We start from the raw sequence: 25703 nt of genomic DNA, 5'->3' as shown, positions 1-25703 counted from the left end.
TTCTCCCTTAGCCTTGTGAACAGTTCTCTTCCCCCGTGCTCCTCCGCCTTCACTGCATAGGAGATAGAAGGAAATAATAAAAGTCTTCCTGGTTATTTTAGAGCTAAATAAGTGGGGGAGGGAGGCATTTTTCACAGGTTAAGAATTGTGCCTAAGCTTTTTCTGTTGCTGTATGATACACGGAATGTGAATCATCCTTGTCACTTGAGAAAGAAACTCACAGATAAAGAATAAGACAGACAGCCAAGTGGGAAGAAAAGATGGATCAGCAGAGAAGTTGTGCTAAGAAAATTTCTCTGACATCATTAAACCCAGCCCTTAAAATAGCACTGCTTATTTAGCCCAGAATTCCTCCCTTTTGGAGAGTGACAAGGAAGCAAGACCATACCATAGAACAGCAAACTGTTAGGGGATGAAAATCAGTAAACAAAACATTTTAAAAGAATTGGGGACAGATATTGATAATTAAAGGAAAAAGTGAAAAATGGATTATCAACACATCTTGGCTAAAATCACAACCAGTTATTCAAATGTCAAGTTATTCAAAATGTTTGGAGGTTCACTAAGTGCCTTGTCATAGTCTTAATAAAAAAAAATAAAAATAAAAGCACTGAGAAGCAGAGCTCCTGCACACGCTTACTGACCTGAGGCAGTGAAGGGCCAGTGACCCACAGCCCAAGAGCTCCCCAGTCACCCCATTGAGACCCCATAACCTCACAACAGAAGAAACAGTGTGCTGTCCCCACTTTCCAAGATGCCCAAATATTTTACTGTGACTTTTGTTATTTTTTCATTGTCTCAAGATTCCTTATTTACCAGATAGTGTTGCATTCTCACCGAAAGGGTAAGGATGAACCAAGAATTAGAGAAGCCAGCCCAGCGTCCTCTTTCCACAAAGGTGCCTGCTTTTGGTCCTGCATGATCTAAATAAATCATAACTCCAATCCAAGTTAGAGTCACTGTGGTTTCTAAATCCAAATTTTTACACAATTCAGTATGTGCTATTTTAGTGAAGGCAAGTTTGATGCTGATGTTAAAAATAAAGAAAAAGAATGAATTAAATTAAATTGTAGGAATTCACAGAAAGTGTAATACCAAATGTTTAACTTGCTTACCTTCATCATAAATTTCTGTAGAGCCATGAGAAGGGGAAAAAAAGAGAAAATGTGAAATGAATATATGCTTTCATGTGCTTAAAAATGGGATTTGTTTTCCCTGAAAAAAGTGAGTGGGATACACAGAACTACAAGCCACATTTAAAAGGAACATTTATCACTGCAATTATCATAATTATAGCTCGTGCTAAAAAGCAAAACAGCTGCTCAGAACAAGGCTTCATCATATTTTTATGCAATAGTTTTCTCAGTTTTGTTTTGGGTTTTTTTTCTTTAAATAATATAGCACATTAAATACTTATTGCTTAAAGATAAAACACAGTACAGGTAAAACAGGAGCCATACCTGATCATCTTAAAAACTTGCTCTGCAGATAGTTTCTAACTAAGTACAATGAGAGTTGTAAAGTCACGCATTCCAAGTGCGGTGCTTGAGAACAACACCACTACTGGTAGTAACATAGCATATGTAAATGCACAATAAAGAAAATTAAAATGTTACTAAGATTTCATGCAGTGGTTAAAAAAAATTCAGTGCCACATGACAAATGTCAGAAGATTATGGAAATTTTTAGGTTAATTTTTATGGAGGTTGCTCAAGAATAAAAGGAGAGTGATGTTATGTTACATGCAATGTTTTGCTTTTCTTTGTGTGAGTTTTATGGCCACCTTTTCCTCTTTTGACCTCATCAGTTCATGTTTTGTTATCACAAAGCTTGAAGCTGCGGACTGACGTTTGGCAGCAAATCTCTATGCCACATGAACAGAGAGTCTTAAGTGGACAGCTTCCAAGCAAGACTGGGTGCTTTCATTTCATACGTGCTTTTAAAACAGAAGTATCTGTTCTCAAAGATGTACAAGATGTTCTAGCTTAAAAAAAAAAAAAAAAAAAAAAAAAAGAAGTATAATCTAATGATCTCAAAATGTTCAAAGACTTCTCTCCTTAAAAGTCTTCTACGTCTATTTGTAGTTAGACATTTGGAAACAAATTGACCAAAACTAAAGATTATGGACCCTGTCCATCACCCCCATAAAGCAAGGATTTAAAATACAGTATGAGCATTTTGGCATTATTATTCATCCCATTTCTTGTCACTCCAATATTTTGCTTGCTTTTACTGGGTGGCTCCAGTAACTAACCAGAAGTCTTTGCTGAGCTGTCTACAGTGCGGGGGAGTGGGAGTGTAAATTCATTAATATAGAAACAAGTTAATTACATGAGTAATTCCAATATAACATTTCCTATATTTGTCAATACTAACTTTCATTTGCCATCACGCTGTCAGTTTATCAAGGAGATCACATTCATCAAAGACCTCAGTCTCTGCCAGCTGTCATTCATCTAAGAAATTTTACTCTGAGAACTATGCAACCCCACTGCTTCTTCCATGTTACAAGTACATAAACGGCAGTCTTTCTGTGAAGCCTTCTGGCTCTCTTCTTGACAATACATTTAACTGCTTGACTGTAATCTCTTAACTAGCTTCAAATTAAAGTGAATAGTTTATCTCCTCCCTTGATTACTAAAATGATACAGCAGCTTCTTGTGGTGAATTTTTTGGAAGACTAGATTTAACAATTCACTCTCTTCAGCTGACATATTAAATGAACTGTAACAAATGAGAGAGAAACAATTGTAATCTGTTTGGATCTGTGATATCACGCTCTTTAGAGTTACTCTGGTTTCTTAATAATTTTGAAGATGATTTACATGTCATTCTTAGAGACAGAAAGTGCCATGAACAGCCCTCCTCAAGCTAGAAAACCTGAAAGACAACAGTGGGTGAGGGAAGTATGAACACTTATATCCACCTACTACTTCAAAACCACCAGGGGAAGAAATACTCTGAAACTTAATTGTTGTAAAAATGCTTTCTCTTCACAGCAAATACTTAAACACATGTTATTTCCCCAAATGTGAAGAGAATGCCTCTGTGAAACTTCATGCCAAGCCTGAGAAGCTATGTGCCATGAACTGTGACAGCCTTAGCTGCCCAGCTACCAGCAAATGGATGGGGCAGAGGGTTGCAGGTACTCCTGTCACACCTTTCTATAAGAACGTTCTCCAAGGTTTTTAGCTTAAAAAAAAAGCTAAAGCTTTCTCCCTTTCTTAGCTAATTGAGAATGCTTACTTTGAAAAACATTAACTCTCAGCTTGGAAAAAAAAAGAAAAAAAAAGACGCTGAAAAAAACAACGGAAATTATGCACTTCAGGTAGGCAACAGGCTGTTACACAAGAAATTGATAAAAAGTGATAAAAAGACAGATCTATAGTCGCTAATTAAAACAAATAATGGTTGTACAATGCTAACTCAGCTAGAAGTAAGAGATCAAATTGTGATGACATGGTACTTTAGTTATACACAAAGCTCTTACTCCATCAGTGGAGTGGCACTGATGATAGTAGAGTTTGGTCACATTTACATATGAAATGTAACATTCTACACACCCTAACAAATCAAATAGATGTATGCAATATCCAGTATGAAACACTATCAAAAACAAGCTCAGTTAAGACTTATTGAGATTTATCTGCACTATGTAGATTTCAGCTAGTTGTGTAAACTTACTTTACAGTCAAGGAAGAGACAGTCATTTCTAAATGCAATTCATCTGATTTTTTTGAGCTGACATTTTCTGTATGATGGGATCAACTACATACTAGAAATGTTTGATTCTCTGCCTTGACTATAATTAGGAGTCTAAATAACTTGCTAACCCTACACTGTCTACAGCATAAATGCCTAAAGTGCTTTCAATATCTGAAGAGCTGATCAGTTATGAACCAAATACAGAACACCTATATTGTTTCAGATACTGAAGTTCAAGAATCCATTAGAAGTTCTCTACTGAACATTCAGTAGCAAGGTAATAACTGGACTTCTAACGTACTTCTGGACTACAAATAAGTCTCTCTCTTAAATCCTGTCCTACTGAAATCAATGCAAATCTGATGACTAAATACATCGAAGACACCATTTCACCTTCAGAATTCATTTGTTCAGGAAATCAGAATGTGCTGTGAGTTCTACATGTACCTGTTGCTCTAGCTCAGTTATCCTGAGAGGTAGGACTGGTAATTGAATGTAACCAACAACTAGATAATCACATTCCACCAACTTAAGTCTTCATCTGCATATGCTATCTGATCTTTTGGGGCTAAATGCCTATGTGAGTGCTTAGTGTCACAAAAATACCATCTTTGTGGAGGAACTAAACTCAGCACCGAGATTACCTTACGGCTTGGAACATGACTTTAAATTTAAAAAAAAAAAAAAAAAGAAAGAAAAATACCTTTGCAGGATTTCAAATTACTAGATTTGAGGCACATAATATCCATCACTGTATCCATCATCCTAACTGTTACCCCTCTCTCAAAAGAAAATAAACAAATAAATAAAAATTAAAACCTACTGAAGGTTTTATCTGAGGACACTAAGGATGTGTCTTTAATATAAATATTTACAGCTGTTTGGGGCTATTATATCATTTGGCTCCTTGGACAGCTTTTGGGTAGCGTATCACTATGATTGTTCAAACACCTAACATATAATCTCACCTTAATTCTTGGGTTCTCTGGCTAGATGAAAAAAGCAAAATAGTAATGCTATTTTATTTAGAATTTTTGATTGCAAAGTTGCCAAGATTAGTTTTAAAATCCTTTTAATTTAGATATTATCTCCTGACTATATCTTGCATACAATTATTGCAGTATTGTATGTGCCTACATAGAAATATCTTTACACTAACCTAATCAAACAGTATTGAAAACAAGTAAACTGAAAGTAGACAGTTTGCTGCAATTCACAGTAATTCCTATTGATACACTGAATACAGCTTGAAGGCCTCAGATCTATAATATGGACTGAAGGAGAAATACCAAAGGAATCCTAGTATACAGTTGGAAATGCTACTGTTCTATTAAAGTAAGTTTCAGTCAGATTTGCACACAGATTTCTTCCAGAAAGAAAAAGTGTACTTAGAAAATGTTTGTATTACTTTCTCTTGATGATGTCAATTTGAATTGGGCTGCAATTAGCATCTCCTGCAATATACAATACACTGCAGATATGGTTGAAACTATAGCTGTAGGCGTGGCATTTTAAGCAGTATTTCCATAGCCACTACATTTTGATATGCCTGTTCATTTTAACATCAAACAGTGCTATCTCCTCCCATTTTCCCTCAAGATCTGTATGAGAATAACTGAGTCTTCCTATGTTAGCACTGCTGATATTACTCCCTACACTGAGGTACCTCTGCAGTCTATGTTATATCTAAATCTTGAATACAAATTTTTTAAACTGGGGCATCAAATATTTGTGCACAATTAGCATATTTTCCCACTACAAAAATTCAAAAAAAAATAATCAAGTACTTAGATAATTCATTTAATGATTGAAAATCACACTGATTATAAAGCATAGATGTGCAATTAATTACTTTAATGGCTCTGAAGACACATTACTGCAACCATTTATCTTGATGAAGCTTTGTTTTGCAGCTCAATCCAAACTCTACAACAATGTTCTTATTACATTTATCCAGTCCACACTACCTCAAAGCCAGAATTTATTCAATTCTCAACTCAGAAGTCTCTGTAATGAAAGCCATTCTTTCAAAAAGTGTCTAAAGTGTGTTTCCTTACTCTGCAAGTTTCTTTTCTCAAAAGAAACTGGAAATTAGTTTTACTAGTGGCATAAAACTGAGCTGACAGAATAACTATTGGGGCGGAAGAGAAAAAGAGTTACCATTACCTTCAGCAGAAGAGGTTCCTCTGTCTATTTAAAAGTTGCAGACAATCCTGCAATGTTACAGTTAGCACAGCTTTGCCCTTAGCCAGTGTAAGGACGAAAAATCTTTGTCCCTCACACTCTACATTTAAGAAACAATACACTTGGTTTCCCTTCAGGTAAAAAGCTCTTCAGAGTAACCTGTCTTGAAAATAATAATACTTGATGGTTCTTAATACCAGATTTTCAAAAAAATTCACCAACTATATGTAGGTAAATGTGTAAAAAAGGCCAGGTTTTGGAAACCATAAACGCGCTAAAAAATTCCCACTCCGTACACTGAATTTTGTTACAGTGCTAAGCAATTGTTCTGGAAGTCAAAACAGACATTCAGGTGTTTTTATGAGAACAAAAGTCCTTTAAAAATCAAACCCTTAAAATAGAGAACACCCACCTTGAAATCTCAAATTTGCAAACAAACACCAATAGTTGCTAATTCACAGCAACACTTTAAAATTATTTCCCTTATTTCATAAATATATTAAAAGAGGAAAAAAAGAAAGGCAGATTGAAAGGAATCACTTTCACTATACATTATTTAATTTCAGCTTACTTCATTACTGTTATTTTCTCTGTAGATAACATATATTCAGTGTCTTCTAACTTTCACCTGAAATTTAGTAAATCCTTCTGATCAGATGGTGGGGTTTTCCCCCCTTGGTAGTTTAATAAAAAGCAGAAAAGCCTTTTTCAAATATGAAATGGGGACCAGGATGGAAAAGGTAAGCCTAACTTCCATTAGTTTTTGTGTTAGTCAAGATGTCTTTAATCTGCTTGATTCTGCACTGAAGCAGACCTACAAGCCCTCACAAGTCACACTTGATGAGAGACAAACGGAAAAAGCCAAAGGTTCAAGGAATATCTTAAGCCCATTTAATTCTTACCTAGCTTCAACTGCCAGCACATGCCTTACAGTAGAATAAAGATTTGGAACAAAATCACCAGAAGGACAGTCATTCAACAGAAGCACAGCAGAACTGGAGTAATTCCTTTCAAAATTTTCATTAGCACACTTTACAGGCTGCAACAGCTCAGAAGTGGATGACTTTAGCTTATCCTTTGAACAGCATGAAACTGCTTGCAGCAAGGTTCAGTTACTAATTTGGTCATTAATTTGACATGAAGTTTGTCTAACTTGGGCTTTGGGCTTAGGCTTCAAGGTGTCCAGAGATACACAGATATAACTGAACATACTTGCATTAATCTTGTGTGTCCTACATTGGAAAATGGCTTATGAAGAAAAGTAAAATGAGGTATATGGCCTCAGCGACCACGCAGCTGTGCAACAACCAGCCTTCTGCTGCATTAATTCAGTATGTACATCTGCAGTCCATCATAAGACTTCTGGTAACACTCTGGAATTACAGAGAGGGGGTTTAAAGATGCTTTACAGGGAAAATTGGGGCTCATCTGAGACTGAATAATTTCATATTTGAAGTAAAGCCAGCACCCACTCCATCCCCATCAGACAGGAGGTTGTCTAGATTACAGAACTGGTCTATTAGGAAAAATCTTTAGCTGATGGAATTCGGAATGAAACATTTAGCTCCGCTGTCATGGGAACCATTTCTTTTTAAAATGGTTTTAGGACACATTATTGTGAAGCAGTCTTTTCAAAGCATAAGATTTTGATGTTACTAAATTCTGAATTTAAAGAAAAAAAAAAAAAGCAGATCTGACTTGCATTTATGCAGGTAACACTATATTTTCCAAGAACACACTCTTTGAATACTTCAGTCAAAACCAAGCCATGTCAGAGTATAACTAAAACTTCTGGCTCACAAATTTTCATGCATTGTGAAGTATGAAGCCAGGTGCCTGTATGCTACTGAACTTCCTTTTTATTGTTGTTTTTCTCTTTATATTAAAATTCATCATAGGAATAAAAACACAGAATCTAAAGATTTAGAACCAAGCCCTCTCACTTGTATTTAAAAAGGTGGACAAAATGAGAAGATAACCTGACCATCCGTATGGCTTAAAAATATTCCAAATCAATCCATATAATAATTTGCTGGTTGTCACAAATATTGGATTCCCTGAATATGGATAATGCTATCATACTGATACAATTAGCTAAAATTAATACAGTTATTGTTTAATAAATATTATAAACATCTACATATATATGTCACATGACATAGCTGGGAATACATGAGTAGAAAGGGCGTTAAAAAGCCTAAGCCACCATTTAAGCCATGTACTTACCTACTGGAGTCTCAAGCAAGCTATAACTTGAGTCACTACTTACTATAAACATGTAATCATCAGACTAAAATTCTATAATGTCTGACTGAAACAAAGTGAGACCAGTGCTCTAGCTATATTACTGGCCATAATAGCAAAGGATGTCTGAGGTTGCTTCTGGTCATGTGCAGCTCAAATTAAATATTAAGAAATGAAGGAGGCCTATTATGGTCCAAGCCATCAGAGAGGCTTCTAACATTTTAAATGTGAACAAACAATTCTACACACAATTTTACGACCACTAATGCATACATATGCAGATGTTAGAGATTACATTTGAGAAAAACATACGTAAATATGTCCCACATAGGGAAGTTATATTAGATGCCCAAACAAATATGCATGGTATACACAGACACATTAGGAAAGGCCTTAACAACACATTCAGCAGAGAACTGTGCTTTGACTTTATTTGCTAAGACCTACTAATGATTTTTTTCTGTAGCAGCTGTTCTCCATCATTAAATATTTTGTATATATATTATCTGCAGCTAGATACAGCATCACACATTATTTATCAGTATTAATTATCTTACTGTCATGCATTTTAGGATTACAGTGTATATACTGGAAAAGACAGGGTGGGTTACAGAATGGAGTTACAACATTAGACAGCAAGGCTCAAAACTGACAGGCAATAAACATACATTTATATTAAACAATTCTACAATCAAATTAAAAGAAAGACAAGTCATTGTGGTAGCATGAAATTTGGTATGACAATTCAGGAATGACCAGATCCTACATGACCATGTATTCGCCTCTTTTTTTGAGCCATGCAAGTTGAAGGGTCATGAACACAGAGGGTATCAAAACAGACAGGTTAGACTCAGTGGCAACATGAAACATTTGAGATCAAGTGAATAAAAGACAGAATCACATACCCATTTTTCCACATCAACTAGCTGTAGAAAGAAAAAGCAAGAAATCAGTAAATCTCTTTCCTTAAACAGAGCATATCAAAGTCTATTTTGAAGCTAACAGTTCACATTTTTGGAAATGTATCTAGTATGAAAGAAAATGTATGAGTAGAAGCTATTCTCCGGGTATCTCCTCTTTAAAATGCCAATACCTCATGTTTTTGTCTTTATTTTATGGGAAGCACTTCAAATTCCGGAAGTCCAAAATGTCCATCTAAATATCAGACAATAGGCAGCAAATGAAGACTGATGCTGAATTAATTCCACATTGTATTCAGTACCAACCAGTCAAAAATACAGAACACAGTTTCCCGCAAAACATATCTCCATTTTCTCTTGAGTAAAGCTCTGTCATAAGTGAACATTATTCACTTGAAAAGGTTTAGTGGCTGCTATTCAAGGTTTGTCATTTTAATGAATGCTGTAAGTATCAAAAGTAAAATTAGGGGGTACCTGTGAAATCCTGACCCTACAACCTGCAGCATAAGAACAGAGAGCAGAACCCCAAAATGTCATTCATTTTTCCTATGGGGAATGAGAGAATCACTATGAAAGCTTAAGGTTTTGTATTAACAAAACAGTTTCAAGGTTCATTAAGGAAACAGATTTTAAATTACTCTTTCTATGAAGGCTTTGGACCATCTTACAGTCTCAGAAAGGACTGAGAATATCTACTAGAACACATTTCAGCTGCTAGAAAGGTTAGTATGGAACTACTTATTAAAAACTTAGCACCAACAGCAGTATATCTAAAGTAGATTTGTCTCTGGACTTAGAAAACACTGCAGCATATTAAGCCTTCTATGGTTTTACTGCAGGTACATATTGACCTTTTGTTAGCAGATGCCACATAAAAGTTTAGCAAGAATTTAACATAGCTTACGGCAAACCAATTTTCAAAACCACTAGTATTTGGATTCCAGATTACTTGTGAAATTACTGTAATAAAAGGCAATGTATTTAGTTGTCATCTATTACAACAGCTTTATTCAAAGTAAATTTTCTCACTTAATACACGTTTCAATTAAAATGGAGTTTTATATATTCAATATTGTTCAGTCCTGCTGTCACACAAAGGTTAGAAAACACCATCTGACCTGTCAAGTAATTAACATGATAAACTTATAAGCATTTCTTTGACAACTCCTACCTCTCTTTTGAGATTTGCACTGCATTTAGATTTATAATAGAAATTCTCTGATTTACCTCTATTTTTTAAATAGTCTTTACTGTGAGTTTTGTTATCAACCACAGCTGCAGAAAACCCTCCTAAAAAACACCTAGGGTAAATAGATGCAATATAAGAAAAGATAAGTTAGAAAAGCAAGCAGTGATTTAAATCTAAATGCGAACAATGCAACTACTATGTCTTATTAAAAGGAGTAAGGAATAGCCAAGTTAGGTTCACGTACAAGTCTTTCATTTATTACCTTGCTTTTAATACATCCTTTGTTTTGTTAAAATTGTATATGCACTGAGAACATAGCAGTACAAACTATTTGACTGTGTGACAATGATAGAAAGTGGTGAATTGATTCCCGCTTTATTGCCTTACTTTGAGAAGTTTTCACTGTTCCAAAATTGAAGTGAACAGGGCAGCCACAACTGGTATCAGAAAGAATCCACTCAAAGCTCAACGTACACTATCAGTTGTACAATTGATTGCCTTATAATTGCTGAATTTATTTTAACGAACACCAGTTAGCTTCAAGAGTCAAGTGCAGTAGTTGCCAAGTATTTATAAACTGTACACACTAAATCTGCATTGGTATACTCATCTTTAAATAGAATTGTCAACAGGCTTTGGCATATGCTAAAGGCGCCTTTATTCAGTAGTTTCTCAGGACAACCACTTGAATTGCGCATGTCCTACAATTTGACACCTACATGATGGTCATACAGAAAAGACTAGGAAAGCATCCAAAGAGATCTGCTTCTGAAAGCATGGTACAGTGCACACCACGATAAAATCTTGCATTTTTAATTATAGCCATATTCTATAGGCCTTCTGCTGTGTGGCTCTTCAGAGCCCTCCCAGATCCCGTGAGCTCCCTTTTCTCTAGCTGTCTGTGGGAGAGCTTTTCCAGCTACTGAAGTCACAAGAAAACGTTTCTTTCTTACAGACCACTCTGCCTCAAGTCCTAAAACTTGCCTGTGCAACATATGTAGATAAAATCTTGTTAGCTTTTGCCCTGTGAAACCTATTCCAGAAGACTTGTGGCCTTCAACACATTTAGTATCCCATTTTGGGGTGAAAAAAAGCATAAGCATGACCTAGTAATATATTTACTTGCCTGGAAATTCCTAATAATGCAGATTAGGTAAACCTAAAAGTAAGATTACTCATATCTAATAGTAATTGTCCTAATGTAATATAGAATGTAAATGTAATGTAAAATAGATGTAAAGCTCACATAAACAGGAATGAAAGGAAACAATGGATATCTCAGCCTAGTGCTTGAATCTGAGATCTAAGCTATGACTCAGGTAACAAGCAAGCAGATGCTTCACAGCACATCTAAATACAGATTCTGCTTCATACAGACAACTCCATCTTTTGTCTGGCTTCACAGACCAGAATCCACAGAAATCCCTTTTTCCCCATGGATTTCCTAGTATGCATCCAAATTCAGGAAACACTAAGACTCAAAGCTCCTTTCACTCTGTATGTGTTAGACATTAATCCAGGGGGAAGAACAAAAAAAAAAAAAAAAAAACCACAACACCAAAAAAACCACCACACACAAAAAACATTCAAACAAATGAAAACACCCACAAACAAACCAAAAAAAAAAAAAAATATAGTCTAACCTTCCCTTCTATCTTGTCACCTCCCTCTTTGGAGCACTTAACACTCCTTGGACTTGGAATTACCTGTTCTTACCCTAAATTTAGGTTTTGCTAAGCTGTTGACCTGTTAAGAGGTATAGATCTTCCAACTGATCTAGGAAGACTTAAACTTTAGGAAGGGGGGGGGGGGGGGGGGGGTTGGCAGGCAGGGATTGGCAGTGACTTCTGTAATTCCCTCTCACTGTGGCATCTTACACTGTAAACTACTTTATTTCAGTCATACATTATGTTAACCACAGTCTGAAAGAAAGTACAATCATTTATTTTATAAAGCACAGTGAATTTTGCCTTGTCACAATAAATCCAAATCCATGGAATTTAGTAAGTATTCATCTTCTGGCTCATTTTCTCTCCTGATCACTAAGTCACATTGTTTGGAAAAAGAAAACAGATAAGTATATACTAATTTTTCTATTTTTCTTTATCCAAAGACTATCTACCTTTACAGTATTTCCTCCAGTAGAGGAAGCAGAATCCATCTTAAAACATATATACCTCAAATGCAGTATGCTACTTAGAAATATGCCTTCCACATATGTCTGGGTACTCAGAATACTTTCCCAGAAGAAAAGAACATGACACTGGCTAACATTAGATACCAAAATTTAGTGGGTTCATTGCCATATGAGTGTTCTGAATATGGGAAATTATTATCTTGCCATGAGAACACCAGAGTAACCAAAAGGGTGAAGGATACAATGTCCCTCGCATTTACTTAATGACTACAATAATTAATCATTTTACAGAAAATTGCTAACTTCAACTTAAAAGAATTATTTCACTGCCTACTGCTAGTAAGTAGACATCGACATAATTTCATGAGTAGAAAATATGACACTTCAAACTGGACAGTACTTTATGGATACTAAAATGGTATGGCACCCATACACCCATACTGGCGTCGTCTACCTGCACTTGTGCAAAGCTTTTGACATTGTCCCGCATGACATCCGTGTCTAAATTGGAGAAACACAGATTTGATGGATGGACCACTCGGTGGATAAGGAATTGGTTGGATGGTCACACTCAAAGAGTTATAGTCAAAGGCCTGATGTCCAGTTGGAGAGCAGTAATGACTGATACTCCTCAGGGGTTGGTATTGGGACCAGCACTGTTTAACACCTTTGCTAGTGACACAGACAGTGGGATGGAGTGCACCCTCAGCAAGTTTGGCAATGACACCAAGCTGTGTGGTGCAGTTGACACTGTGGGGTAAAGAGATGCCATCCAGAGGGACCTGGACAGGCTTGAGAGGTGGGCCTGTGCAAACCTCATGAAGTTCAACAAGGCCAAGTGCAAGGTCCTGCACATGGGTCAGGGCAATCCCATACACAAATACATGCTGGGTGATGAGTGGATTGAGAGCAGCCCTGCGGAGAAGGACTTGGGAGTAGTAGTGGATGGAAAACTATGAGCCAGCAATGTGCACTCGCAGCCCAGAAAGCCAACTGTATCCTGGGCTGCACTAAAAGAAATGCAGCCAGCAGGTCGAGGGAGGTGATTCTCCCCCTTGACTCTGCTCTTGTGAGACCCCATATGCAGTACTGTGTCCAGCTCTGGGGCCCCCAGTATAAGAAAGACATAGACCTGTTGGAGTGAGTCCAGAGGAGGCCACAAACATGATCAGGGGACTGGAGAACCTCCCTTATGAAGACAGGTGGAGATAGTTGGGGTTGTTCAGCCTACAGAAGGCTCTGGGAAGACCTTACAGCAGCCTTCCAGTACTTAACAGGGGCCTACAGGAAAGGTGGGGAGGGACTCTTTATCAGGGAGTGTAGTGATAGGATGAGGGGTAATGGCTTTAAACTGAAAAAGGGTAGATTTAGATTAGATGTAAGGAAGAAATTCTTTACTGTGGGGGTGGTGAGGCACTGGAACAGGTTGCCCAGAGAGGCTGTGGCTGCCCCCTCCCTGGAAGTGTTCAAGGCCAGGTTGGACAGGGCTTTGAGCAACCTGGTCTAGTGGAAGGTGTCCCTGCTCATGGCAGTGGGGTTGGAACTAGATGATCTTTAAGGTCCCTTCCAACCCAAACCATTCTATGATTCTATGATCTATATGTCTAAAGAATACAGGTAGTGCTATAAGGAGAAAAAACAATGATGCAAAATTGTATTCTAAGAATCAAGCAAAAGATCAAAGATGGCGTTTAGAATTACAGAATAATTTCTCTTCTTGAACTAGATGAGAATGCTATACTACAGAGTCTTAATACTTCCCTTAGAATTTCATACAGCTACAGTAAGAAGTCCTCCATGAAGAACACACAGCTAAAATTTAATAATTTACTGCAGTGCTAATCCAGAAACTTCAGAGAGTGATCTGCATTTGCTGACTTCTTTTCAGAGGCACATAAGAGCTCCAATCTTTCCAGACAAACTTTCATTTTAAATGCATTTAATCCAAACTTGATGGCTGGTTTTCCAACACCTTTTTTCCTGAGTGCTGCAGATATCTGGCACTACATTAACCAGACATAAAAGTCAGTATAAAACAGCAGGAATGTAGTTCTGTTACCCCTCTTTTCTCTTGTCATAAGGAGTCATGAACTAAATGAAGAGAAATAAAGAGCAACCTTTTCACCATTATGAAGAGTCATTCACAAACTCACTTTTTAAATCTTGACATAAAGCAAGCTCACGGAACACATGCTGAACACCCACTAATACAGCAACATTAATTACTAGTGCACAAAGCCGAAAAGTAAGCTACTTCAAGATGTGCAAAACAGCCTACCATTCCTAACTCTGTCTTCTGTATTCTGTTTTCTTTTATCTGCTTGAGCAGCATAAAAAAATCACTAAGGAACTTTATTCCACACAATAGAGGAGAATCTTAGCTGACTATGGCTAATCACATTCTCTACAACTGTTTATGAAAAATGCAACAGATACACTGGCATGATCCACAGGTGGGACTGTGACCTGAAATCTCAGTGAAGCAAGGCATTCCAGCTAGTGGATGTTCTACCTTCCTCTACACTTGTTTTTCTGAACTGAAGCAGGAAAATCTTATCAGAAAAATAGTATTTTTTTTTTCCATTTCTCGGTTGAGGGAACTGAGAACCTATAGCAAAACCTCTGTATAAAACTTTTTTAATAGGGATAAGCAAGATGAGAATAACTAGAGTTGAACTAGCTAGATTACAAATTGAATTGCATTTTTGTTTCTCTTACAACACTTGATTATCTTCATAGACATCTTGATTTCCTGAATTTAAGATTCAACAGTCAATGATGTGTCTTCTCTTCCAGCCCAGGGTTGTCTTCCATTGCAGACTGTCTTCAAGATGCTTCAAGAGCTGTACTTTTATGTCTATTTGCTTTAGCTCCTTCTCTGTATGCAATTTAGATCAGAAAACTCAACTGAGAAGAAATAAATTAATTTATCTTTCCCCAAAGTTAGTTTTTACTGGCCATCATGCTAGAAAGAAAACTTTCATCACATTAGAGATCCAATGGTCATGGTAAGGCTGGAAAAGGCCTGTCATCTACCTCCGACACAGGAAAATTGCCTGGGATGATAAAAATCTTTGTTTTTATGCCGTACGTTCTCATACATTCTCCTTCCAAATATGACACACGCCAAAGAAGAGCCCATGTGCCAGGCTAGAAATATTTGCTTGTCACGATTCTGTGATTTGAAATAGTTAATGATTTTATTCCTGTCCTTGTCTCTCCCTAAGGATAAGCAGAATGCAAAACTACTGTGCCTGCACTTCTTGATTTTTTCCAGTACTTACATTTGATCAAAGTGCCATTGATCAAAGCCATGTCTTATTCTTTTTGTCCCTTACTTGAAATGGCCTGCTAACAATCCCTTCTGATGCTAAATAAGGTGCACTGAGGAGAAAATGACAGTATTTGTTTTATCTGCAGAAGTTTTGAACTTTTTTTTTCCAGTTGTATCTCCTGCTCTCCTGTAGCAGTGTGGCATCTCTAAAATAGCTGACAATAGTCAGGTTTTAAGTAGAATGAGCCTCTAAACTACCTCATCTTTTCATAAAGCTTTCCACTGTTACAAGCTGATAAGTCCATCTGCATGATACAAAGGCCCACACTGTCTGAAATGCTTTTCTCTCTTTTTTCTCTCTCCTTTCTCTTCTTTCTCTCACTTTCTTTGCAGGAAGAAGCATTTAGGTTATGTAAATTCAACGTTTGGAAGGGCAGACATTGCAATAAGTACAAGCTAACATTGCCAGACATAACAGCTCTGCCTCTCTCTATGATATACCACTATCTGATGAAGACTTACCCAAAGAGTTTCTGAAGAAAATTACTGCTGCGATATTTTGTTACTTCAGGGAGTTATGCCTGGCACTGGTAGCCAACCCTTAGACTAATGAAAACATTCAAATAAACTATAGAAATAAGAAGCTATAGATTGGACTTTTTGCTCAAAAGTTTGGTAAAAAAAAATTCTTGCCTTACTGCTTCTGTAACTTGTCAAAAGAGAAAACTTTCTTGTCAGTGCTAGGAAATTAAAAGAGCTCTGGTTCGTTATATTAAGAGACCTCTGGTTCACTTCTGACTCTTCCTATGTATGAGGGTTCCGCTACCAAACCTGAAAACGTTGTATTCACAACTGCTGTTAGCTTTCAGATACGTTATTAACTAGGCTACTGTGGTGTAAATCAGAGAGCTTAAATTGTCAAGAGTGCGTTTAACTGCCAATCTTCCTAATTTTTTGAGGAAGTACCTTGATAACTTGGCTTATTCATTAATATACAGAACACATTAAAAGAAATAGGGAGTGTTACCTTTTTCCCTTTGCATGACGGATGAAATTACTTTCCCCCTCCTCCCATGCTGAGAAAATGATAAAGCTGCCAGCTCTCTGTGTTATCTTGCTGCTTGCTAACACAATGTAATTAATGAATTCAGAGTGCCACAGTTGGAGACAGATGATTTGAATATTCAAAAACCCACCAGCTACAGTTGCATTCCTGTCCCAAAAGGCCTTCATTCCTTCCCTGTGGCACAGGAAAGCTGTTTAGCTCTGTGAGGAAACACACATTTTTTCCCTATTCCTTAAACACCAAAGGAGAATTATACAGGCAAGACACTTGCATGTGATGATTCCTTCCCACAAGGCCCTTCGGATCAGAGAAGGGCTGTACTTTGCTTCCTGCAGCAAAGAATACCCCCACACATAAAATTAGACAGCAGTTTGCTGGTCAGTGGCATGGAAAACAGATATTATTAAAACAAGGCACCAGGAGAAGTGATTAATCGGCCATGACTGGATGATTAGATGGGAGTTAATAAGCTCATGATGCAATTTAAGCTGAACTCTGCCTAACGGATGGGTATCCACAGACAGTATTTTCCTGAAAAATTAAGTTGTCAAATATTGGAGTAGAGGTTGTGAAATTAAAATTTTTCATATTATAGAAACAGTTTAGTTTAGAATGCACACACAATGCATGCAATCAAATGCTTTCATTCTCTTAATAAGGTCTGACATGGATTTATGAGTTCACAAATCTGAAAAAATCCTATCCTTAATTACAATGCTTTACCACAATATAACAGACTTTTAAATGAAAGTTAATGGAGATATTAACTCTACTGGGGGGGGGGGGGGGGGGAGGCGCGCTGGAGGGGGCGCAGGGGGACAGAGCAGTAACTGTGACATCTAGAGGAAAACAAGGACATTAAAACAAGGACATTCTGGAACTAGTGTTACTAAAGGTGGAAAGAAAAGTCAGATATTAGTGTCAGTAACCAGGCTGTATACTGATCAATCACTTTTGCTCTAAAGTTAAGATCTTCTGTCAGTAACAGGAATGAGACAACAATGTATAAAAGCTATTGATCCCACAGATGGGGAAAAATATGCAGCAGATCAAAATTAACAGCATAAATGAAGGAAATAAAGGCTATCAAAAGGAATTTTAAAAAAAAAAAAAAGATTAGGAAAAAAAGTTATTCCAATGCCAAAGAAACAGATAACTGTCTTTTATTGCTGTACTCTGAAATCAGTGCAAAAATCAGTGTCAGGTTTATATTAGAAAGACAATTCAGTGCATGACACTATTAAAAACACACTGAACTATGCATAGTGGCAACAGAAGTTGATTACACCAAGCTGCAAAACAAATGAAACTTTTAGCTAAGCATTTCCTCACAGAATAGTCTTCACTTAGACACAACAGAATGTTATGTGTTTGTATTGCTCCCTTCAATCATCACCTTCCTGATCTCATTTTCAGGAAGCTCCTTCCAGTTCCCAACTACAGTAGGGTTCCTTCATTCTTGTCTCTATGAGTCTAACTTCTAATCTAGCCCACAGTCTGAACTGATCCAACATGCCAAAACAGGAAACTGATGGAAATTAAAATAAAATTTAAAAATAAAACAAAATTTAAAAATAAAATTTAAAAATAAAATTTAAAAATAAAATTTAAAAATAAAATTTAAAAATAAAATTTAAAAATAAAATTTAAAAATAAAATTTAAAAATAAAATAAAATTTAAAAATAAAATAAAATTTAAAAATAAAATAAAATTTAAAAATAAAATAAAATAAAATAAAATAAAATAAAATAAAATAAAATAAAATTGAAGGAGCTGGGACTGTTCAGTTTGAGGAAGAGAAGGCTGAGGGGAGACCTCATCACTCTCTACAACTACCTGAAAGGACACTGTAGAGAGGTTGGTGCTGGTCTCTTCTCACAGGTAGATTAGTGACAGAACAAGGGAGAACAGCTTTAAACTCCAGCAGGGGAGGTTTAGGCTGGACATTAGGAAAAAATTTTTCACAGAAAGAGTGGTTAGACAGTGGAATAGGCTGCCCAGGGAGGTGGTGGAGTCACCATCCCTGGATGTGTTTAAGGGTCATTTAGATGAGATGCTGGGGGATATGGTGTAGGGGAGAACTTTGTAGAGTAGGGCTGATGGTTGGACTCGATGATCCCAAGGGTCTTTTCCAACCTGAATGATTCTGTGATTCTATGATTCTATGAAAATAAAATACCCCACCAGAATTATGAAGCAAAAGTGCTTAAAGTTCCCTTCATAAAAAGCAGTTCTACTATAAAAAGGAGACAGCTATGAACCAAAAATTCTTAACTGCTTTAAATACATGCAGGTTAAGCATGAGATAAATATTTTAGAAATGCTTCCTACTGTATTGTACTCAAACCACCATGTATATTTGTAGCCTCCAAATCCTCAGGCATTTGCATTTCAAGTCACAAGAAAAGCCCCTAAACACTGTCCTAGCCACAAAAGGTTTCAAAGCGTGGCCTGTGGTAAAAGACATTCTGAACAAGATAATCGATGCTAGGGGGAAAAAAGAAAAAATAAGAAGAAAACAAACAACAGAAAAAAAGGTCAGAAATGCTTTCCTAAATGTTTTAGCATATAACAAGAGAATTTTTTTTACTTCATGATAAACTGTATCTAGTGGAAATGATTAATTTTACTGTGAAGATCAACAAATCAGTTTATTCCATTCCTTGTCACCAAGTATGCAACTATGATCTAATCAGTTTACAGGTCTTACACGCTTAGCTGTCAAAGAACAGGACTATTTTTCCTATCTGAATGTAAGTGCAAATAAATAAAAAAAAAAATCACACCAAGTTTTGTAAATTTGGTTCACAGCGTATTCCTCCCAAATTAACAGAAACATTGAGAACTTTTTCATTGACCTTACAAAATTGGAATGAAACTACAGAATGTTCATTGCTCCCCAACAACAAAATAAGTTACTCAAAGAAAAAAAAATAATTCAGCAACATAATATTTCACAAAATTGAGTGAACTACCAAAGTCAGAGACAAGAACACTTCTGATCTGAAATGATTCTCAATACCAAGATAATCAGATTATTGTGCTTGAATTCTTAATGTCTGTGTAAAAAGCTCTACAAATATTTTTGCATTTATTAATCTATCCAAAACAGTACATTTACAAGTACAGAAGAGAAAAAAACAAAACAAAACAAAAAACCCCAAACAAAAAGAACCTACAACAACAAAACACACCATAAGTAAATTCACTGTGGATGAAGCATTTAAACATTAAGTCTATTTGCCTCAAATTTTCACTGGGAAACTTGAATGGCAGAATTTCAAAAATCTACCAAACACCATTCCTAGAAAAATAACAGTCTCTCAGCTATATACTTTAGATAGTTCTAGGACTTAGGAAAAATTATCTGCTAAATATTCAGTTCAAGAGTTGTTGACTCCAGTTTCAAGCCAAACTGGGAAAGGACTCAGCATTTTGCACTCACTATAGAATTGTGGTCTTTCATCTAGGCAGAGGCAAATGTTCCTCTACCTAGTATGTTCCTCTGAAGACGTCCAAACCCACCAACAAGTTCTTTCTTTAAAATGAAGGAATGTATTTCACTATGTACCTAAAAAATAGTCACACATGGCTGAGGAGAGAGAATAAGAAACCTCCCCTCAAATTCCTTGGAACAGCCAAAGGATTTATCAGTTACTGACATTATTACAATTTGGACAAATGCACAAGTTCTTTTGAAGAAGTAGAGCTATACACAGTAAACTGCTTATAAACTAACAAATGAACACCACCTGGAAATGGAATTTTACAAAAAGAGCAAAAATGCACAAATACCCAGTTAACTAAAATAGTCTGCTACTGAATGACCTATATATACACTAGGTTATGTGAATTTACCACTAAAAGAATCATGAAAAAACAGGATTTCCAAATTTGTCCCTTTCCTTCTGTTCTGTATGTATCGTTATCTACTGTGACTCATCCCAATATTTTTTAAATAGAAACTTCTTTCAAGAAAAGTAAGTGTTCTGCATATTTATCAACAGACTTTCAGCTATGAAAGGCTGCTTCAGGAGTGGAAGCTGCATGTACTGCCATAATTACAAGCACATTTCACACCATCAGCACAAACTAGCATGATCTGCACAAACAAGCGTTAACTACAGAAATCATATACAATAATCCAGGACTTCATAAAACAAATTGATTCGGTCTATAGCAGATGACAACAGCCAACCTAAGAGAAGTCAGGTTTACGGGTAGCAGCCTGAGTACCTCCTGTTCTTTTCAAGTTTCTCTGCTTTGCCTATTTCAAAGTACGCTGTTTCCATAAAGAAAAGGAGTGAGCTTTTACTACCATCACATGGAAACGGAAAACAAAGTCTTACCTGTTTACGCACAGAGGGAATGACAAATAATTGGAAGGCAACTAAAGGGCAACTAACTGTCTAACCAGCAAACACTGGAAAAGGCTGCAGCCTAGGCAGAAAGAGGAGACTGCTAGGGAAAGGGAAGACGGTCTTCAGAGCTCAGCAACTATCATGTTTATCAAAAAGACATTTACGGATCAAGATCAAAGGCCTTACAAAAGCAATGAATGATGGATACCACCTCCCCTTCTCACTTACCATGTTGACAGTATTCTAAAAGCACAGGTTTCAATTTTAATTTGAAAACTAAAGGACAGATACCTTCAGAGAGCTCAGGAAGAGTCAAAAAGAGCATGCTCCCTTTTTTAACCTCAGTGTATGTATGTGTGTGAATACATACATATATTTAACAGGCATGCTTTTGAAGGGGAAGGACTCAAACCAGACTGCCAGCAGGAACTCAGCAGGAGCCTTTACCGCAGCTGAGATCCTGCAGACACTCCAAAATGGAGCCTGCTGGCGTGGGACCTGCCACCTGCCACAGAGACGAAAGGCAGCTCAGCAGGCCGGCTGCCCAGGCTGTGGCAGCAATCGGCAGCTCCCTTCCCGGCCAGGGCTGCCCAGGAGCCTGCAGTCCTGCCCCTTGCTGGGACAAAGCCCTGCTGGCAGAGTGGCAGCCCAAACGCTCAAAACTAAAATCCAGGTTTAGGAAAGGCTGAGTGGTCCCGATGCACGCCGAAGCAAGATCTCGGTTTAGAGTTCTCATCCCAAGCCCTGCAACCTGCTGCTCTGAGGTGAGCTTTAGCTGAGGTGGATGATCTTGCCATTCAAAAAGGCAAGTGAGTGCCCCTGCGAAGAGCAGGGTTTCATAGCCTCTGCTGCACTCAGGTCCCAGCCTAGGCTACAAATCAGACACCTGGAGCCCAGAGGCAGAATCTCACCTCTGCAAACAGAGCTGCTCCCTGTTCTCAGCCTTTCTCTGTTCACTTACACCCCAGGTCCTAAACCCCTTCATTTCTTTCACATTCCTTCACCCCCATCTCCAATTCAAGAGTTGTTGCCATCCTCATAAATACATTAAAAATGGTAATTCGCTATGATAAGAGAGAAACAAAATAATTGCCTCTTAACTTTAGACCTGGAGTAGTGTAACTCTCACACTACAGTAGTACTTAAAATAGACAGGTACACTTACCTGCTTGGATGGCTTTGGTTTTACTGTTGTTATTGAAACAAAATGTTTGATGGCCCTCCAGCACAACCTTCCAAAACCAGGAACCATACCTTCTCGGTTTATCAACACTACCACGGTCACTAAGGAATGGCTGGGCATCAAAAGAAATAGTTTTCCCACAGACAACTAGTTGTTAGGTGTGAAATACCACCTGTTCTCACCAGACCTGTCATTTTTGCTAAAATATTGTAGATTCATGCAGTGACGCAGCTACCATGGATTCAAATTTCTTACTGCCATGGGGTGATGCAGTTACACATATGCAGATGTATCCTCATGCTTATACTACTTATCCAGAGCTGTTCAGTGACAATGTTCAGTGACAACTGTCAGGAAACAATGCACATTTATCACCAACTCTATCACACCACAGAAGCAGTAGAGGTGAACCCTGCTCTTCCCCAAACTCCTTCCAATTTCCTGTTCAGGACAGGAATCTGGTCTGTTCATTCCTACTCAGTCTCACAATCCTACCTCTATGTTCTTTTCTTTGAAATGCTATCCATGTTGCTGCCACTCAAATGTCACCCCTTTGGGGAGGATCACTCACATCCAAACTTGAACAACAGGGAAGTCAATGATGCATACACAGCATCATTAGTATCAAAAGCACCTGCAAGATAGAGTTAGAAACAAAATTGCATTAAGAAAATCTTGACCGAATTTGAAGATCAGGGTGGGTTTTTTTCAATTACCACAGAAAGCATTGGTATGGTACCTCCTGGAGTACACATTTCAAGAGGAAGAATCCTCTGTGTAAGCTGCAGTTGCTTTGAGGCCCTACAGAGCTGCCTGATAGCAGATTACTTTCTTGTTATGCAGTACTGCAGACACCATTAACATTTTCTACACTCTCAGCCTGTATAGCACTGCTATGCATTTCCTACACTCATAGCACTTTGCATCAGCCATCTAAATATTCTTTAAACTTGCTATCATAAGCCACTAAAATGAGGCAAAGGATCCCCCTGTTTTTGAAATTTTGCATTCACCGAGCCGAATATTGCAGAGAGCTATTCCTACCAGAAGCCATTATAACACAAATGTAAATTTGGAGAATTTTCATATATATTATGAGATGTTTACATAGTGTTATAAACAATCTATTTAAAAATACTGCATAATTATTATTTCCATTCTCAATATAATTGTATAACTTGGCAAAATGAAAGTTATAGTTTATTTAATGCAAGGTCTTGGACTTTACAAATAATTCAGATTACAGCTGTGTGCATTGCAAAAGAAGAGGAAAATACAATGTTTGATTATCCCACTGTCCAGGCCTTGCCTCAGCTGTGAGATTAATGTAAAGTTGCACTTTGTACGGGCAGTAATAGAAGAGCTGTAACAGACAAAAATTATATATAATCATGCACAATTTATATTTCAAATCACTTTACACTAAGCTAAAGTATCATGGGTTTGCATTTTCAAAAGAATTGTGCTAATTTTTATGAAAAAAAAAAGTTAACAAAATTAGGACAAACAGTAAAGAGACAGAAAGTGACAATAGTCCCCCATGCAACCTTAATTTCAGTCCGTTCCTGTCACTGTCTAATGACAGAGCCTTCCACATGTCCATTACCTTTTCAACATCAACTCTGCCTCATTCAGCATGTAGAAGAGGGGATGGTCACTTCCTATTTTATTTCATCGCAGCTCAGTGTGCAACAATTGTACTGAATATTGATTAGAAAAAACCACTCTTCTATAGACATAATGATTAAATGCCATGAATTTTATGATGTTCACTACTGCAATGCTAATCTCACAAATATTCATTCAGTTTTCACAATATCCCCGATGACATATCAATACATTTAAAGAGTCTAAGGCATGGGTCCATTAAAATCAAAGTATTCACAAAACAGGGAGTTCATTTTAAGATGCCTAGGACCTGATTTCTAACATTATTTTACATTTTATGTGTAGCTTCCATCAGGTACAGTCCTCAACACCTGCACAAATCAGTCCTGAGGTACGAAGACAGGCAAAACCAGAAAAACTACAACTAGCAATCACTGCTTAGCTTACTGATTATAACTGCTTAGCTAGACTGACCTGGTTTAAAAACTCAGTGTATTAATAGCTTTGGAGAATCATCTAGTAGCATTAAGAAAACAAGTGGTTTAAGACACTATCTCAGCTTTACATAGTACTGCATAGCAAAACTGAGACTCTTCAGCATTCTGGAACAGCAATTGAATGTGAGGATTTGGGAGTTTTATCTTTTTATCTTGTATTTTGACTAAATATCATTTATTACATCATTTCCAACCACTGCAACAAATTAGTTTTGTGGTTCTAAAGACAAATTTAACTGTACCATTTCCAATTTCTCTGTGCTTAAATTTCATTTAAAAAAAAAAAAGAAAAAAAAAAAAACAAAAAAAACCTAAAAAACCCCAGCAACTCTTCCAGGACTTAACAAGGAATCTTTACTGAATAGCATCAGCTAGAGGTTATAGATGGCAAGGGGATAATACCTATGGAAATGAATGTTAAAAAGCAGAGAAACAGACATTCCCCTTATTTTCTCATCCAAGATAAAAGCCTTAAGCACACCTTGAGTTCCCTGTCCTAATATTTCTGCCAATATTTCCCAGCTGTCTTCATGGCAGCTTGTTACATCAAAGTGCCAATTTCAGTGACTTCCACACTGGTCATTTTCAGTCATTAGCTTTTTGTTCAGCTATTCTGTTTCTTTCCTAGGATCACATCGAATCTGAAACAATTCTTATTTTAATCTTTGTGTCTAGTACACTTTGTAGCTGTGCAAAGCTGCAATCTCAGGGAAAGGTTAGGTCATCTTCACCATCTCCCTCTCAAATGCATAGCTTTTCCATTCCATTTCAATGGCAGAATTGAATTGGCTCCGGTTCTCCCTGTGTTCAAAAGTACTGCAACAGTGCCTGAGTGTTCCAAAAACAGCATCTTGCACATCAGTTTTCTGCTTTTAGGACCAGTGTCTAGCTTCAGACGGGTTTGCAGTACACCCAAAAGCATCAAACAGAAGTCTACTTCCAGCTCTGACCCTCGATCTCTCTGAGAATGGCACAAGTGCAATCAATCAAAGAGCAGATCTGAGAATCTCCAGCACATTAATTTAGCATGAAGTCTTCATGCTGCATTTGTTGTAAGTGCTTAAATATCTTTACTGAGAAAGAAAGTGTGAAATAAGATCCTTTGTCTTTTTTTCTTCCTCCCACCCCCCACCCCATGTAAGACCATCCCTCAGGAGTTGATAGTGGCATTGACAGTTTCAAGCATATTAAGACAAATGAGAGCCAATTTTTTTCATAAGTAATGAAGTCTAGGAAGACAAATAGCAAAAAAGTTTACTCAGTTTTTCAGTCAGAAGGTAAAGAACAAATACAGTGTGATTTCCTGAATAAGCACTTAAAATCACCTCAATATA

General features: G+C 37.1%; 1 protein-coding gene across 15 annotated transcripts in view; it reads right to left on the bottom strand.

Annotated features, from left to right (window-relative positions):
• RYR2 (ryanodine receptor 2) overlaps positions 1-25703 on the bottom strand; it is a 441080-nt gene that overhangs the window by 274023 nt on the left and 141354 nt on the right. For 12 of the 15 annotated variants that reach the window (XM_074863209.1, XM_074863211.1, XM_074863214.1 and 9 more), the window contains 2 exons: positions 9039-9059; positions 1116-1130 (listed from right to left, as the gene is read on the bottom strand). The exons of 2 other annotated variants lie outside the window; for them this stretch is intronic. In XM_074863209.1, coding sequence (XP_074719310.1) covers positions 1116-1130; positions 9039-9059 — 36 coding nt within the window. The remainder of the gene's footprint in view (positions 1-1115; positions 1131-9038; positions 9060-25703) is intronic. One more of the 15 variants, XM_074863212.1, reaches the window with a different exon arrangement.

Source organism: Strix uralensis, chromosome 3, assembly GCF_047716275.1.
Source record: "Strix uralensis isolate ZFMK-TIS-50842 chromosome 3, bStrUra1, whole genome shotgun sequence".
Taxonomy (NCBI): domain Eukaryota; kingdom Metazoa; phylum Chordata; class Aves; order Strigiformes; family Strigidae; genus Strix; species Strix uralensis.
Note: the sequence above shows the minus strand (reverse complement) of the source record. Positions and strands in the feature narration are given on the sequence as shown.